Source organism: Pelodiscus sinensis, chromosome 2 (assembly GCF_052426305.1).
Source record: "Pelodiscus sinensis isolate ZL-2025 chromosome 2, ASM5242630v1, whole genome shotgun sequence".
Taxonomy (NCBI): Eukaryota; Metazoa; Chordata; order Testudines; family Trionychidae; genus Pelodiscus; species Pelodiscus sinensis.
Genome location: NC_143053.1, coordinates 264,543,558 through 264,560,909, shown reverse-complemented (window position 1 = coordinate 264,560,909; position 17,352 = coordinate 264,543,558). Strand labels below are relative to the sequence as shown.

At 63.6% G+C, this 17,352-nt stretch overlaps 1 protein-coding gene across 1 annotated transcript in view; it reads right to left on the bottom strand.

Annotated features, from left to right (window-relative positions):
- AGAP3 (ArfGAP with GTPase domain, ankyrin repeat and PH domain 3) overlaps positions 1–17,352 on the bottom strand; it is a 237,354-nt gene that overhangs the window by 39,904 nt on the left and 180,098 nt on the right. Inside the window, exon 13 of the mRNA XM_089776874.1 lies at positions 11,156–11,317. Coding sequence (XP_089633000.1) covers positions 11,156–11,317 — 162 coding nt within the window. The remainder of the gene's footprint in view (positions 1–11,155; positions 11,318–17,352) is intronic.

The following is a 17,352-nucleotide window of genomic DNA, read 5'->3' as shown; positions in this document are numbered from 1 at the left end:
GGCTGCAGCTGGCTGGGGGTTGCCTGCAGGCTGCCGTGGTCTGGCTGTACCTGAGCAGCGTTCGGGAGAGCAACAAATTAGCAGCGTCGGAAGGCAGGACGCCGGCGCCATTCGTAAATGTCAGCCGCTGCCTCCTCATTTTGCAGCTCATTAAACCCAATATTCCAGCCTGCGTTAGCAGCCCCTCCGCGCAGACAGGGCTCTGGGGAGCCGCGGCAGCAGCCTGGCCTCAGAGACCCCGCGGCCCCAGCCGCCAGCCCGCACACCCAAAGCAGACCCCGGGGGCCGCCCGCTGAGCACAGATGCGCAGGGTGCTCGTACCCAGGGCAGCTGCAGGGTGTCCATGGGGATGGCCGGGTTAGTCCGAGGGGCACCCACAGAGGAGGCGGGGTCAGACTGAGGGGTGGGGTCAGACCAAGGGGCACCCACAGAGGAGGCAGGGTCAGACCAAGGGGCACCCACAGAGGAGGCGGGGTCAGACTGAGGGGTGGGGTCAGACCAAGGGGCACCCACAGAGGGGGCGGGGTCAGACCAAGGGGCACCCACAGAGGGGGTGGGGTCAGACCGAGGGGCAGGTGTCACATTACCGAATTGGAGGGGAGCAGCCAGATCGCTGCTGCACCCCTAGGTGGGGGTGTTGGCCCCAGAAATCTGTATGAAAGGGAGCCATGTGGGGTATTGAATGGGAGCTTGTTGTTTTCTGATCCTGTGTACACTGTTTATGTGAGTATATAATGTCTGTGTGTGTAGATCTGTAATCTGTGCGGAAACTGAAGATTTCCCTGCATGTGGTTAAGCATTGGGCAGGGCTGAGCCTGTGGAGCCTGTGGACATGCTAATTATCTGTGGAACAATGGTTCTCAATGGGCCAAAGACACACCCAAAGAATGGGGGCTGTCCTGAGAGCAGCCAGCAGGGAACACAGAGATTGGCCTCTGACCAGGTGACTTGCTGCAGACTAGAAGAGGCCAGGAAGGAGTATAAAGAGGCCATGTGGTCGATGCCATTTTGTTCTCAGCTCAGCACTTCATCCCAGAGGCAGCACTGCAGGGACTGAAGAGCCCGGAAGACCTGTGAACCCATCCTGATCGTAGGATGTGCAATAAGAACTTTTAAACCAGCAGCTGCAACATCTCTGCTAGAGCCTGCATCGAGGACTGGGAGATTCGGTGCATGTAACGTACTGTACTTTAATAACCTTACTCTCAGGCTTTTCTTTCTTGTAATAATAAACCTTTAGATATAGATTCTAAAGGATTGGCCCAGCGTGATTTGTGGTAAGGTCCAGAGGGTAAATTGACCAGGGATCTGTGGCTGGTTTCTTGGAACCGGACAGAACTTGTTCGGGGTAGGTGGGATTGGGTGCTAGGACCCCCCACCTGTGTATAGGCCCGGGGCCATCTGGGGCACGGATATTGCTGGGGTGTTGGAGGGGTTTTGCTCGGGAGGCTTCAGGCAGGCTGCTGAAGCGCTCTGTGAGACTGGTTTGTGGCCTGTTTGGAGAGGTCGCCAGTCAGGGGGACTGTAAGGAACCCCGGATTTGAGCAATTCGCCCTGAGCGGACGCCCTAAGCTGTGCCCAGACATGGCCCGGTCCGTCACAGTGGCGTAGTCGGCAGGATCCACAGATCTTGGTCAATTGAGCTTTGGGATCAGGACCCCACGCTGTCTAAATTTGATTTTTGGTGTTGAGAGTTTGGTTGATTAAAGAGCCGCTGCGATGAACCCGGAATTATATGAGAGTCTGAGCAAGAGTGCTCTGAAGGATTTGTGCTTGGGGAGAGTGTGACGGCGCGTTGGGGGTTCCCCGTCTCCTGAGCCCCGAAAAGGCACAAACAGACTGCACCAGCCAGTGGAATTGAGGGTGGTTTATTGCTCCTCCAGCACAGCGCAGCACAGATGTAATCTGGTTACAGGAACTGGGGCTAAGAGGCCTCAGTGCCTCCCCTTTGAGATAGGGGAGTCCCAGCCCCCTCCCCAGCTCCTTATACCCTGCCTTCCAGCGAGGAACTAACTAGCCCTCTTCCAGCCCTGCCCCCCAAGCCAGGGCAGCCTTCCACCTTCCTTTGTTCCTCTCCATGGGGGGTGTCTGGCCACTGGTTCAACAAGTTTGGCCTTACCTCTGCCTAGTGAGGCTTTCCCTGCTGGGTCTTGCTCCAGACAGCAGGGGTCACCACATCCCAGCAAGTACCCCCACTACGTCACAGAGAGGCATTGCCTTTAGGAAAAGGGCCTATAACTAGATCTGGTAGTGCTGTTATTAACCAGAGATGTGAATGAAAAGGAGCAGAAGCAAGCCAAGGAGGCTGCTGAAAGAAGGCGGAAGGCAGATGAAGAAATTGCTAAGAGAAAGCAGGAGATGGATCGGGAACTTGAGATGAGAAAAGCAGAACATGCAGAGAGAATGGCAGAGCATGCAAAGAAGATGGCCCTAGCCAAGGAGGAAAATGCTAGACTTGACCTCCAGCTTAAGAGACTAAAAGAACAAGAGAGACTGTATCCTCCTGAAGGTTCAATGTGTAACTCTGTGGGTATGCAGTGTGCTTATGATATGGCAGACGTATTTTACCCAGCTGATGTGATGACCCAACCCCAAAGCATGTGTGAATGCAAACCTTTTGTGTTACCTGTAGCTAGCAGGGAGGTTTGGGAAGGGGGTGCATGTGGGTATGGAAAGTTTCCTGGAGCTGGTCAGTCTCCCTGTAACCAAGGGGAAAGTGTCTCTACATGTGTGCCTGTGGCAGATGGCTGTGTGTCTGTGCAGGGGGGCAGTGAGCCTGGGGGTGAGGGCCCGTCTGATGCCTCAGAGGTGAGGCTGGAATCAGAACCAGGGCAGGAAGAGCCCAGAAGTCAGGGAAATGTTTCTCTGGGGCAGCCTGGAGTGGCTGGCCAGAGTGAAGTTTTAGTTGAGGAGTTGGTGGCTGGTGAGGTTTGTGGAATTGAACCTGCACAAGCTGAAATTGAGTTGTGTGAAGAAGCACAGTGTGTGCAAGCTGGCAATTTGGCTGGTGGAAGTAGCAGTGGGGCAGTAAAGGAAGCTGTCCCAGTGGCTAGTTGTATGCCTGAGATTAGCCAGGGGTGTTGGGACAAGGGAGAAGCTGTCTCTGGTTGTCTGTCTGTGTGTGGGGAAGAGTTTCTTCCTTTGTCTGAGGAAGGTGCCCCACAGCCTGTGAAGGCTGAGAGCAGTGTTGTTGTCCCAGAGTTGGGTCTGGATATGGCTAAGGCCCAGGAAGGGGGTGGCCCAAGGTTTGTATCTGCTGGGGAGAGGGATGAGGTGACTCAGGTAGAGTCAGTCAGTGTTTTACCAGAACCCCAGAGACCAGACAGTGGTGACCCTGATATTGTGCCTAATGCTGCTGTGTTGCTGGCAGAGGGGGGAGCAACTCTGTGGGACCAGGGTGACCCCTTAGCCCAGGCACAAGGAGAGATTGAGGGCATGTTAACTCTGGAGCCTAATGATGGTATGGAAGTTTACAGCCATCTAGAGAGTTGCACAGGGAGTGAAGGTGCTTCTGACCCTGTCTCTTGTGGGTCTGTCTATGTGCCTGAGAGGGGATTGTCTGTGAATCCACCTGAGGGGCCAGAGATGACTCACGGAGTAAGGGAATTGCAGGAGGAATTGGTTGTGGCTCAGCAGGGCAAGGCTGCTGCAGAGCCAGGGAAGGGTGAACTGCTGCTTAAGGGAGCTCATAGGGAGGAGAGTCCTGGCAGTGCTTGTAGCAAGCAGTTTGCTGTGAGTGAGGGAGGTGAGGATGCCTGGCTTGGAGAAGGCATTCAGGAGAAAGCTCTGCCTGTAAACGGCAGCAGCTTCTTGTGTGAGGCACTTGTTGCAGTGCCTGACAGACAGAACTTGTCTGTTAACAGTGACTCCAATGACTTGGGTTTAGGGAAACCCAGTGTGGATGGTGTTGGAGAGGTCTCAGAGGGACTGAGGGTTGTTCCAGATGAGGCAGGAACAGCCGGAGAATTGGAGCAGGTGGTTAACCCAGTGACTGTGGGTGACCAGCTTGCTGGGAAGTCAGTGTGTGTGGGACAGGATTGTTCCCAGGTGGATGAGGAGAGTGGGAAGTTAGTGTCTCAGATTCAGGAGAAGGACTGTGTAGCCAAGTATGCAGAGCAGAACAGCTGTGTGGTCACTCTCCCTAGGATGCAGGAGATGGCAGTTACGCTCCCATCTCTGGACACGGTGGACACTCAAACTCAATCAGGGAGGTTGATATCTGGTTCCATGTGGAAACAGAGGTTGGAGGTGGACAGAGGAGAGACTTGGGAGTCTACAGCTCACTGCTGTTACCCCACTGAGTGGGGGAAGGGGGAGAATCCCAGGGCCATTGTGAGTCAGGGAGTCACGCCCAGGCAGCCCTTTGTCTTGGTCTGGCCAGAGGTTTCAGGCCTGGAGCCCACAGGACAAGGGGGAGGGACAGGACCTGCTTTGGTCAAGAAGATTTGCAGTTTAAACCTGAAGGGCCAAAACTGCAATGGTGTGGGGCCAGAGAAGGGGCCTGACGGAGAATTTCAGTATACACCTGGCATAGGATTGTTCTTGTTACTGATGTTAATTCTTGTAACCAATGGATTATTGTTGCAGAGAATTGTAACGGTATACAGTGTGCATGAGCTTATGAAAATACCATGTAATCTGTCTGGAGATGTACCAAACGACAGACGGTGTGTAAGGGGACATTGTGATGTTGCTATTTCGTGGTTAACACTTGTAACTGGTCTTGGAACTTCTTACAGGACAAAAAGGGTTCCAGCCAGAAGGTCCTGTGTAAGAAGGGAAACTGAGGCACGCCACCATTTTGACGGGGGAGGCCTGTGATGCCCTCAGTGATGTTACTGGCATCACTTCCTGCATCAATTTTGCGTTGGGGGTGTCACATTACCAAATTGGAGGGAAGCAGCCAGATCGCTGCTGCACCCCTAGGTGGGGGTGTTGGCCCCAGAAATCTGTATGAAAGGGAGCCATGTGGGGTATTGAATGGGAGCTTGTTGTTTTCTGATCCTGTGTACACTGTTTATGTGAGTATATAATGTCTGTGTGTGTAGATCTGTAATCTGTGTGGAAACTGAAGATTTCCCTGCATGTGGTTAAGCATTGGGCAGGGCCGAGCCTGTGGAGCCTGTGGACATGCTAATTACCTGTGGGACAATGGTTCTCAATGGGCCAAGGACACACCCAAAGAATGGGGGCTGTCCTGAGAGCAGCCAGCAGGGAACACAGAGAGGCTGAGGACCAGGTGACCTGCTACATACTAGAAGAGGCCAGGAAGGGGATAAAAGAGGCCATGTGGTCGATGCCATTTTGTTCTCAGCTCAGCACTTCATCCCAGAGGCAGCACTGCAGGGACTGAAGAGCCCGGAAGACCTGTGAACCCATCCTGATCGTAGGATGTGCAATAAGAACTTTTAACCAGCAGCTGCAACATCTCTGCTAGAGCCTGCATCGAGAACTGGGAGATTCGGTGCATGTAACGTACTGTACTTTAATAACCTTACTCTCAGGCTTTTCTTTCTTGTAATAATAAACCTTTAGATATAGATTCTAAAGGATTGGCCCAGCGTGATTTGTGGGTAAGGTCCAGAGGGTAAATTGACCAGGGATCTGTGGCCGGTTTCTTGGAACCGGACAGAACTTGTCCGGGGTAGGTGGGATTGGGTGCTGGGACCCCCCACCTGTGTATAGGCCCGGGGCCATCTGGGGCACGGATATTGGTGGGGTGTTGGAGGGGTTTTGCTCGGGAGGCTTCAGGCAGGCAGCTGAAGCGCTCTGTGGGACTGGTTTGCGGCCTGTTTGGAGAGGTCACCAGTCTGGGGGCTGTAAGGAGCCCCAGATTTGAGCAATTCGCCCTGAGCAGACGCCCTCAGCTGTGCCCAGACACGGCCCGGTGTGTCACAGCAGGGTCAGACGAGGAGCACCCAGAGGGGGCAGGGTCAGACCGAGGGGTGGGGTCAGTCTGAGGAGCACCCAGATGGGGCGGGGTCAGACCGAGGGGAGACCCAGGGTATGTCTACACTACCCCGCTAGTTCGAACTAGCGGGGTAATGTATGCATACCGCACTTGCAAATGAAGCCCGGGATTTGAATTTCCCGGGCTTCATTTGCATAAGCGGGGAGCCGCCATTTTTAAATCCCCGCTTGTTCGAACCCCGTGCAGCGCGGCTACACGGGGCTCGAACTAGGTAGTTCGGACTAGGAACGTGGAACGAGGAGTACCGGTAGTTCGGAATAGGAATCCTAGTTCGAACTACCTAGTTCGAGCCCCGTGTAGCCGCGCGGCACGGGGTTCGAACAAGCGGGGATTTAAAAATGGCGGCTCCCTGCTTATGCAAATGAAGCCCGGGAAATTCAAATCCCGGGCTTCATTTGCAAGTGCGGTATGCCTACATTACCCTCCTAGTTCGAATTAGGAGGGTAGTGTAGACATACCCCCAGAGAGGGGAGGTGTTCTGGGTTCACAGAGGTGGGGGGTTGGGCTTGTGTAGAGCCGGGGGGGGGGGCTGTCCCAAGACCACCCAGAGGTGGGGGTTGGGTTTGTGCAGAGCCGCGGGGGGAGGGGGGGCTGTCCCAAGACCACCCAGAGGTGGGGGGTTGGCTTTGTGCAGAGCTGGGGGGGGCTGTCCCAAGAGCACACAGCGGTGGGGGGTGGGGTTTGTGCAGAGCCGGGGGGTGGTTGTACCAAGGCACCCCGGGAGGGGCCGGCCTGCCTATGGGTGGCCAGGCGACTGCCCCGGGCCAAGCACTGGAGAACGGTGCGTGCAGGGCGCCTCGGGGCCTGGTGAAGGGGCGCGGGGAGGGGAGCGCGCGGGCGCCTGTCGGCTGGGTGAAGGGGCGCGGGGAGGGGAGCGTGTGGGCGCCTCGGGGCCTGGTGAAGGGGCGCGGGGAGGGGAGCGTGCGGACGCCTCGGGGCCTGGGGAAGGGGCGCGGGGAGGGGAGCGCGTGGGTGCCTGTCGGCTGGGTGAAGGGGCGCGGGGAGGGGAGCGCGCGGGCGCCTGGGGGCCGGGTGAAGGGGCGCGGGGAGGGGAGCGTGCGGGCGCCTCGGGGCCTGGCGAAGAGGTGCGGGGAGGGGAGCGTGTGGGCGCCTCGGGGCCGGGTGAAGGGGCGCGGGGAGGGGAGCGTGCGGGCGCCTCGGGGCCGGGTGAAGGGACGCGGGGAGGGGAGCGCGCGGGTGCCTGTCGGCTGGGTGAAGGGGCGCGGGGAGGGGAGCGCGCGGGCGCCTGGGGGCCGGGTGAAGGAGCGTGGGAAGGGGAGTGTGCGGGCGCCTCGGGGCCTGGCGAAGGGGTGCGGGGAGGGGAGTGTGCGGGCGCCTCGGGGCCGGGTGAAGGGATGCGGGGAGGGGAGCGTGCGGGCACCTCGGGGCCTGGTGAAGGGGCGCGGGGAGGGGAGCGTGCGGGCGCCTCGGGGCCTGGCGAAGGGGTGTGGGGAGGGGAGCAGGCGGGCGCCTGGGGGCGGGTGAAGGGACGCAGGGAGGGACGCCGGGGGCGGGCGGGAGCAGAGCGCGGCGGCCGTAATCCCCGGCAAGCCGGTAAGCGGCGCGCCCAACAGCCCCTGACAGTCGGCATTAATCACGCCCGCGCCCCGCACAACTTCCCCCCGTCAATCCCGGGCCCCCCATCCCCACGCAGACACGGGGGCGCGGCCCGGCGCGGAGGAGCCCATTACGGGACTGTCAGCCGCTCGCCAGGCCCCTGCATCACTCTTTAAGCACATGAGAAGTTCATTATCCCTGGAGCTCCGGCAGCCGCGGGGTGCTGTGCTAGGGAGCGTGGCAAAGGCGCCTGCCGCCAGCGCCGCCGTGCAAGCCCCCCCGGCTGCCGAGAGCCGAGCCAAAGGGCCGGAGCGGCCGGGGGAGCGCAGGGCTGCGGGGCCGGCCCGAGGAGTTCAGAGCGGCCCCCTCCAGCCCGTGCTGCTCTCCGGCGCTCGCCTCCTGCCGGACCCGCTCGCTCGGCGACGTGCTGTCAGGCTGGCCGCAGTTTGCAGATGCTCCCTAGCAGCCCGCCACGCGCTCTCCTTAGCATGCGCCCATGTAAAAAGGCAGCAGCTGGCTTGATTTATGATACTTCAGAGCAACTAAGATTCAATTGCTCCGCACGTCCCGGCTCTGATTACCTCCCGAATGAGACGCACTGAGCGAGCTGTCCGGGCCTCCCCAGCTTTCCCAGGGTGCTCCGTGCGCCTGGCGCCAGCGGGCGGGGCAGGGCCCGGGCCAGGGGCGGCCGCAGAGCAGGCGGGGGCAGAATGGGGCAGCAGCCATGGACGTCTGCCCCAGCCAGCCGGGCGTGGGCTCAGATTGGGAAGGGGCCCTGCCGTCGGTGTGGGAACTCGATTTCCACTTGCTGCAGCAAAGCCAACAGCCCAGCAAGCACCTGCGCTGCCCTGTAAAGCTCAGCAGCTGGGCAGGCCAGCCCGAACCCTCACACAGCCTGGCTCCTGCCAACCCAGGCTGCTTTGGGGACACCAGAGCGGGAGCCACGCACAGCTGGGGGGCCGCCCCCATAATCCCTTGCTCCTCAGACAGGTTTTCTGCTAGTGCTGAGATCAGAGCAATCCTGGGGGAGGACGAGGCACCAGCCAGACCTGCTTACGTGGCCGGGGTGCAGAGAGTTCAAACGTGGGACGGGACGGGGCACCAGCCAGACCCGCTGACGTGGCAGGGGTGCAGAGAGTTCACACGCGGGACGGGACGGGACGGGGCACCAGCCAGACCCGCTGACGTGGCAGGGGTGCAGGGAGTTCACACGTGGGACAGGATGGGACGGGGCACCAGTCAGACCCGCTGACGTGGCAGGGGTGCAGAGAGTTCACACGTGGGACAGGATGGGACGGGGCACCAGTCAGACCCGCTGACGTGGCAGGGGTGCAGAGAGTTCACACATGGGACAGGATGGGACGGGGCACCAGCCAGACCCGCTGACGTGGCAGGGGTGCAGAGAGTTCACACGTGGGACAGGATGGGACGGGGCACCAGTCAGACCCGCTGACGTGGCAGGGGTGCAGAGAGTTCACACGCGGGACGGGATGGGACAGGGCACCAGCCAGACCCGCTGATGTGGCAGGGGTACAGGGAGTTCACACGTGGGACAGGATGGGACGGGGCACCAGTCAGACTCGCTGACGTGGCAGGGGTGCAGGGAGTTCACACATGGGACAGGATGGGACGGGGCACCAGTCAGACCCGCTGACGTGGCCGGGGTGCAGAGAGTTCACACGTGGGACAGGACGGGGCACCAGCCAGACCCGCTGATGTGGCAGGGGTGCAGAGAGTTCGCACGTGGGACAGGACGGGACAGGGCACCAGCCAGAACCGCTGACATGGCTGGGGTGCAGGGAGTTCACACGTGGGAGCAGGGGTGCAGGGAGTTCACATGTGGGACAGGATGGGACGGGGCATGAGCCAGACCCGCTGACGTGGCAGGGGTGCAGGGAGTTCACACGTGGGAGGAGGGGTGCAAGGAGTTCACACGTGGGACAGGACGGGATGGAGCACCAGCCAGACCTGCTGACGTGGCAGGGGTGCAGGGAGTTCACACGTGGGACAGGACGGGACAGGGCACCAGCCAGACCCGCTGACGTGGCAGGGGTGCAGGGAGTTCCCACGTGGGACAGGATGGGACGGGGCACCAGTCAGACTCGCTGACGTTGCTGGGGTGCAGAGAGTTCACACATGGGACAGGATGGGACGGGGCACCAGCCAGACCCGCTGACGTGGCAGGGGTGCAGAGAGTTCACACGTGGGACAGGATGGGATGGGGCACCAGCCAGACCTGCTGACGTGGCTGGGGTGCAGGGAGTTCACACGTGGGACAGGACGGGGCACCAGTCAGACTCGCTGACGTGGCTGGGGTGCAGGGAGTTCACACGTGGGACAGGACGGGACGGGGCACCAGTCAGACTCGCTGACGTGGCTGGGGTGCAGGGAGTTCACACGTGGGACAGGACGGGACGGGGCACCAGTCAGACTCGCTGAAGTGGCTGGGGTGCAGAGAGTTCACACGTGGGACAGGACGGGACGGGGCACCAGTCAGACTCGCTGACGTGGCTGGGGTGCAGGGAGTTCACACGTGGGACAGGACGGGACGGGGCACCAGTCAGACTCGCTGACGTGGCAGGGGTGCAGAGAGTTCACACGTGGGACAGGACGGGATGGGGCACCAGCCAGACCCGCTGACGTGGCTGGGGTGCAGGGAGTTCACACGTGGGACAGGACGGGACGGGGCACCAGTCAGACCCGCTGACGTGGCTGGGGTGCAGGGAGTTCACACGTGGGACAGGACGGGACGGGGCACCAGTCAGACTCGCTGACGTGGCTGGGGTGCAGGGAGTTCACACGTGGGACAGGACGGGACGGGGCACCAGTCAGACTCGCTGACGTGGCTGGGGTGCAGGGAGTTCACATGTGGGACAGGACGGGACAGGGCACCAGCCAGACCTGCTGACGTGGCAGGGGTGCAGGGAGTTCACACGTGGGACAGGACGGGACGGGGCACCAGTCAGACTCGCTGACGTGGCTGGGGTGCAGGGAGTTCACACGTGGGACAGGACGGGACGGGGCACCAGTCAGACTCGCTGACGTGGCTGGGGTGCAGGGAGTTCACACGTGGGACAGGACGGGACGGGGCACCAGTCAGACCCGCTGACGTGGCTGGGGTGCAGGGAGTTCACACGTGGGACAGGACGGGATGGGGCACCAGCCAGACCCGCTGACATGGCTGGGGTGCAGGGAGTTCACACGTGGGACAGGACGGGACGGGGCACCAGTCAGACCCGCTGACGTGGCTGGGGTGCAGGGAGTTCACACGTGGGACAGGACGGGACGGGGCACCAGTCAGACCCGCTGACGTGGCTGGGGTGCAGGGAGTTCACACGTGGGACAGGACGGGACGGGGCACCGGCCAGACCCGCTGACGTGGCCGGGGTGCAGGGAGTTCACGTCCGGGACAGGACGCTCATGTTGCTAACGTTGGGCAAACGTACAAGCCAATGGAAAGCGGCTGCTGGCCTGGCAGGTGTTTGGCTGTAGCAGCTGGCACCGGGGTACAGTCCCTGCTCCCTGCTGCAGGGGAGAAGGAAGGGCGGCCACGCTGGGCTGCGAGCCCTTGTCTGAGAACTCAGGACTTATGGCAACACGCGGCAAGCGCCTGGGGACACGTCCTACCTTCTGCTGCTGTGCTGGGGCCATCGGGGCGGCCTGTCCCCGTGCTCTTTTTCCTGCGGTGCTTCTTCCGGTTTGCATGAGGGGACGGAGGCGGCTCCAGCTTCGGGCTTGCAGTGCTGGAGACGTTCGGGCTGGAGCCGAGGACTTCGGCCGTGCCATTTGCTACGGAGAGATCGCGACACCGTCATGCTCCGGACCGCCCGATTCCCTCGCAGACAGTCCCAGAGACCCTCAGGCGCCTTGACTGTCCCTGCCCGCTCACGCCCCCGCCCCCAGTATCTGCCCGACCATCCCTGCCCGCTCCCGGTATCCCCGGGTATGTCTACACTACCCCGCTAGTTCGAACTAGCGGGGTAATGTATGCATACCGCACTTGCTAATGAAGCCCGGGATTTGAATTTCCCGGGCTTCATTAGCATAAGCGGGGAGCCGCCATTTTTAAATCCCCGCTGCTTCGACCCCCGTGTAGCGCGGCTACACGGGGCTCGAACTAGGTAGTTCGGACTAGGGTCCTAGTCCGAACTACCTAGTTCGAGCCCCGTGTAGCCGCGCTACACGGGGTTCGAAGCAGCGGGGATTTAAAAATGGCGGCTCCCCGCTTATGCTAATGAAGCCCGGGAAATTCAAATCCCGGGCTTCATTAGCAAGTGCGGTATGCATACATTACCCTCCTAGTTCGAACTAGGAGTGTAGTGTAGACATACCCCCCCTTACCGTCCCTGCCCGCTCCCGCCCCCGCCCCCAGTATCTGCCCGACCGTCCCTGCCCGCTCCCGGTATCCCCCTGACTGTCCCTGCCCGCTCACGCCCCCGCCCCCAGTATCTGCCCGACCGTCCCTGCCCGCTCCCGGTATCCTCCTGACTGTCCCTGCCCACTCCCGCCCCCGCCCCCAGTATCTGCCCGACCGTCCCTGCCCGCTCCCGGTATCCCCCTGACTGTCCCTGCCCACTCCTGTCCCCGCCCCCAGTATCTGCCCGACCGTCCCTGCCCGCTCCCGGTATCCCCCTGACCGTCCCTGCCCACTCCTGTCCCCGCCCCCGGTATCTGCCCGACTGTCCCTGCCCGCTCCCGGTATCCCCCTGACCGTCCCTGCCCACTCCTGTCCCCGCCCCCAGTATCTGCCCGACCGTCCCTGCCCGCTCCCGGTATCCCCCTGACCGTCTCTGCCCACTCCCGCCCCCGCCCCCAGTATCTGCCCGACCGTCCCTGCCCACTCCCGGTATCCCCCTGACTGTCCCTGCCCGCTCACGCCCCCGCCCCCAGTATCTGTCCGACCGTCCCTGCCCGCTCCCGGTATCCCCCTGACCATCCCTGCCCGCTCCCACCCCCAGTATCCCCAAGACCATCTCTGCCCGCTCCCGCCCCCGGTATCCCCATTACCATCCCTGCCTGCTCCCGTCCCCGGTATCCCCACGACCGTCCCTGCCCGCTCCCACCCCCGGTATCTCCAAGACCATCCCTGCCCGCTCCCGCCTCCGGTATCCCCATTACCATCCCTGCCTGCTCCCGTCCCCGGTATCCCCACGACCGTCCCTGTTCTCTTCCGCCCCCGGTATCTGCCCAACCATCTCTGCCCGCTCCCACCCCCGGTATCCCCATTACCGTCCCTGCCTGCTCCCGCCCCCGGTATTCCCACGACCGTCCCTGTCCTCTCCCGCCCCCGGTATCTGCCCGACCGTCCCTGCCCGCTCCCGTCCCCCAGACACACCCCGACCATCCCCACTCAGTCCTGTCTTACGGTGGCACCCCAACTAGCTGCCTGCTCCTGTAGCTGAGAGACGCCCCAAACCTCCCTGCCTGCTGTCCATGTAAGTGCCTTGGACACCGCCCTGCCCTGTGCCCACTCCTCAGAAACGTCCCCAGGCCGCAGACAGGCCCTGCTCCACTCCCCGTCCGCAGGAGGCGGGGTTGCTCTGGGAGCACCCACCTGCTGGGAACCCTGCCTAGGCCCTGTCCGAGCCGTGTGCCTGGCTGGCAGCCATGGCCAGCCCCGCGAGGGGCTCCTCCTCCAGAGGACAGGACGGGGCGGCCCCTCTCCGGCGCCCAAGCAGGGTGGGCTCCGCGGGCTGCTGTTGCGGAGCCGGAGAAGCCGTATCCCCGGCAGCAACGCACCAAATTTATCCTCAATCACACTGTTCCTTACAATTAATAGCAGAATTAGAAACAATCAGGGAGCTGCCTAATTACTGTCAATTAGAGCACGCTAATCAAGCTCCGCTCACACACACACACGCTGCCGCGGCACTCACCATTAAATGTCAAATTTCATTAGAGACCAGCTACAAAATCAAAAGCCTGACATTCAATTTCACAGCGCACACGGCGCAGGCTTCCAATCAGCCGCCAAGGCAGGCGCCTCGCTCCGCTGTCACCCCCTGCAGCCCTGCCCCACGGCCGGCCCCTCGGCCTCCGGGCAGCGGAGATGCTGGGACCAGGGGACCAGCGCAGACATGGGCTCCACGCCAAGCCCGCGAGGGCGCCTGTCAGCACAGCCTCGCTCTTCCCAAGGGGGCCGTCTCCCCAGAGCCGCGTCTGGCCACGCCGCAGCACCCGCTTCCCTGCGTGGCGGCCACACCCCTGCTCCGGCAGGAGCGCCCCGCTTGTCACACCGCCCTGACCCGCAGGGCCCCCCACTCTGGCGGGAGCGCGTCCCACACTCAGCCCGGGGAGGCGCTCTGCTCCCAGCCGACCAGTAACTGTGACCCTCTGCCAAGTCCCTGCGTCGGGGCGGGGCGCCCTGGAGCAACCCCGGAAACGGGTCTCCCAGGGCACACGAGGCTGCTCCTGGGCAGAGCTAGGGGCCTGGCCTCACCAGAACTCTGGGCCAGCGTCCGCAGTGTCCGCCTGGGGCAGCCCGCTCCTGGTCGCTGCAGGAGACACGCAGCTGCCCCGGCAGGCTCTGCAGGATGCGGGCCGGACGCTCTGCTCCTGCCCTGGCCGTCTCGACGCCGCCTGCCCGCGGCTAGCAGGGCTGGGCGCGGGGGGCCGAGCAGCCAGGCAGGCGCAGTGTCCTTAGCCTCTGTAACGCCGTCGGGGAGCCGCCTTCCAGGCGCCCGTTCTGTGGAGCCCTGCAGCACGCACAGAGAAGGGGCCAGGGCCGTGAGCCAGCTCCGCTCCTCAGCTCCCGACTTCTGGCTCTGCTCGAAGCCCCCAGCTCCCCGTCCCGCTGTGCCCAGCTGGGGCCCAGAGGGTGGGATGCAGGAAATCGGACACTGGTGCACCAGGGACAGCACCGCACTGCTCACGGCCTGTGGGCGGGGACCAGACTCCAGCGCCGGCCCAGAAAACTACCCGCACAGTGGAACCCACCTGGCAGGCCCCGGTAGCTGCCCCGTCGCCCCTTTGGCCGGGCCCGGGCTGTCCCTCAGGACCCGCGGGATGGCCAGCGTGCCCGCTCCCGGGGCAGCGCTCCACAGGCGCACACAGCTCTGGGGCCGAGATCTCCACCCTGCACCCTGCGCGCCGCGGCCCCGGCCGGGTCAGTCTGGGGATGGCCGTGCAGGAAAGGAAGGTGGCAGCCGGCAGAGGCCAGCTCACCCCTCTGGGACCCCCGGCGAGCTGCCCTGCAGGCTGAGAACCCGGCACACGCCCACAGGTCAACGGCAGGCGCCCAGGCCTGCGCCCGAGCCCCCGAGTCCTGGATTCAAACCACCACAGAGACACCTGTGGGGGGAGGGGCAGGGCCCCCCCCCCCGCCCACCTCTGCATGCAGCCGAGTCCCTGCAGTGACTGATCGCAGCCTGAGACTCCCCCACATTCGGGGGCCCTGCAGGATCGGGGTGTGAGACTCCCCCACGTGCAGGGGCCCTGCAGGACCGGGGTGTGAGACTCCCCCACGTGCAGGGGCCCTGCAGGACCGGGGTGTGAGACTCCCCCACGTGCAGGGGCCCTGCAGGATCGGGGTGTGAGACTCCCCCATGTGCAGGGGCCCTGCAGGATCGGGATGTGAGACTCCCCCATGTGCAGGGGCCCTGCAGGATCGGGGTGTGAGACTCCCCCACGTCCGGGGCCCTGCAGGATCGGGGTGTGAGACTCCCCCACGTGCAGGGGCCCTGCAGGATCGGGGTGTGAGACTCCCCCATGTCCGGGGGCCCTGCAGGATCGGGGTGTGAGACTCCCCCACATACAGGGGCCCTGCAGGATCGGGGTGTGAGACTCCCCCACGTGCAGGGGCCCTGCAGGATCGGGGTGTGAGACTCCCCCACGTGCAGGGGCCCTGCAGGACCGGGGTGTGAGACTCCCCCATGTCCGGGGGCCCTGCAGGATCGGGGTGTGAGACTCCCCCATGTCCGGGGGCCCTGCAGGATCGGGGTGTGAGACTCCCCCACGTGCAGGGGCCCTGCAGGATCGGGGTGTGAGACTCCCCCATGTCCGGGGGCCCTGCAGGATCGGGGAGTGAGACTCCCCCACGTCCGGGGGCCCTGCAGGATCGGGGTGTGAGACTCCCCCACGTGCAGGGGCCCTGCAGGACCGGGGTGTGAGACTCCCCCACGTGCAGGGGCCCTGCAGGATCGGGGTGTGAGACTCCCCCACGTGCAGGGGCCCTGCAGGATCGGGGTGTGAGACTCCCCCATGTCCGGGGGCCCTGCAGGATCGGGGTGTGAGACTCCCCCACGTGCAGGGGCCCTGCAGGACCGGGGTGTGAGACTCCCCCACGTGCAGGGGCCCTGCAGGATCGGGGTGTGAGACTCCCCCACATCCGGGGGCCCTGCAGGATCGGGGTGTGAGACTCCCCCACGTGCAGGGGCCCTGCAGGATCGGGGTGTGAGACTCCCCCATGTCCGGGGGCCCTGCAGGATCGGGGTGTGAGACTCCCCCATGTCCGGGGGCCCTGCAGGATCGGGGTGTGAGACTCCCCCACGTGCGGGGCCCTGCAGGATCGTGGTGTGAGACTCCCCCATGTCCGGGGCCCTGCAGGATCGGGGTGTGAGACTCCCCCACGTGCAGGGGCCCTGCAGGATCGGGGTGTGAGACTCCCCCACGTGCAGGGGCCCTGCAGGATCGGGGTGTGAGACTCCCCCACGTCCGGGGCCCTGCAGGATCGGGGTGTGAGACTCCCCCACGTGCAGGGGCCCTGCAGGACCGGGGTGTGAGACTCCCCCACATACAGGGGCCCTGCAGGATCGGGGTGTGAGACTCCCCCACGTGCAGGGGCCCTGCAGGATCGGGGTGTGGGACTCCCCCACGTGCAGGGGCCCTGCAGGATCGGGGTGTGAGACTCCCCCATGTCCGGGGGCCCTGCAGGATCGGGGTGTGAGACTCCCCCACGTGCAGGGGCCCTGCAGGACCGGGGTGTGAGACTCCCCCACGTGCAGGGGCCCTGCAGGATCGGGGTGTGAGACTCCCCCACATCCGGGGGCCCTGCAGGATCGGGGTGTGAGACTCCCCCACATTCGGGGACCCTGCAGGATCGGGGTGTGAGACTCCCCCACGTGCAGGGGCCCTGCAGGATCGGGGTGTGAGACTCCCCCATGTCCGGGGGCCCTGCAGGATCGGGGTGTGAGACTCCCCCACGTGCGGGGCCCTGCAGGATCGTGGTGTGAGACTCCCCCATGTCCGGGGCCCTGCAGGATCGGGGTGTGAGACTCCCCCACGTGCAGGGGCCCTGCAGCATCGGGGTGTGAGACTCCCCCACGTGCAGGGGCCCTGCAGGATCGGGGTGTGAGACTCCCCCACGTCCGGGGCCCTGCAGGATCGGGGTGTGAGACTCCCCCACGTGCAGGGGCCCTGCAGGACCGGGGTGTGAGACTCCCCCACATACAGGGGCCCTGCAGGATCGGGGTGTGGGACTCCCCCACGTGCAGGGGCCCTGCAGGATCGGGGTGTGAGACTCCCCCACATTCGGGGGCCCTGCAGCATCGTGGTGTGAGACTCCCCCACGTGCAGGGGCCCTGCAGGATCGGGGTGTGGGACTCCCCCACGTGCAGGGGCCCTGCAGGATCGGGGTGTGGGACTCCCCCACGTGCAGGGGCCCTGCAGGATCGGGGTGTGAGACTCCCCCACGTGCGGGGGCCCTGCAGGATCGGGGTGTGGGACTCCCCCACGTTCAGGGGCCCTGCAGGATCGGGGTGTGAGACTCCCCCACATTCGGGGGCCCTGCAGGACCGGGGTGTGAGACCCCCCACGTGCAGGGGCCCTGCAGGATCGGGGTGTGAGACTCCCCCACGTGCAGGGGCCCTGCAGGACCGGGGTGTGAG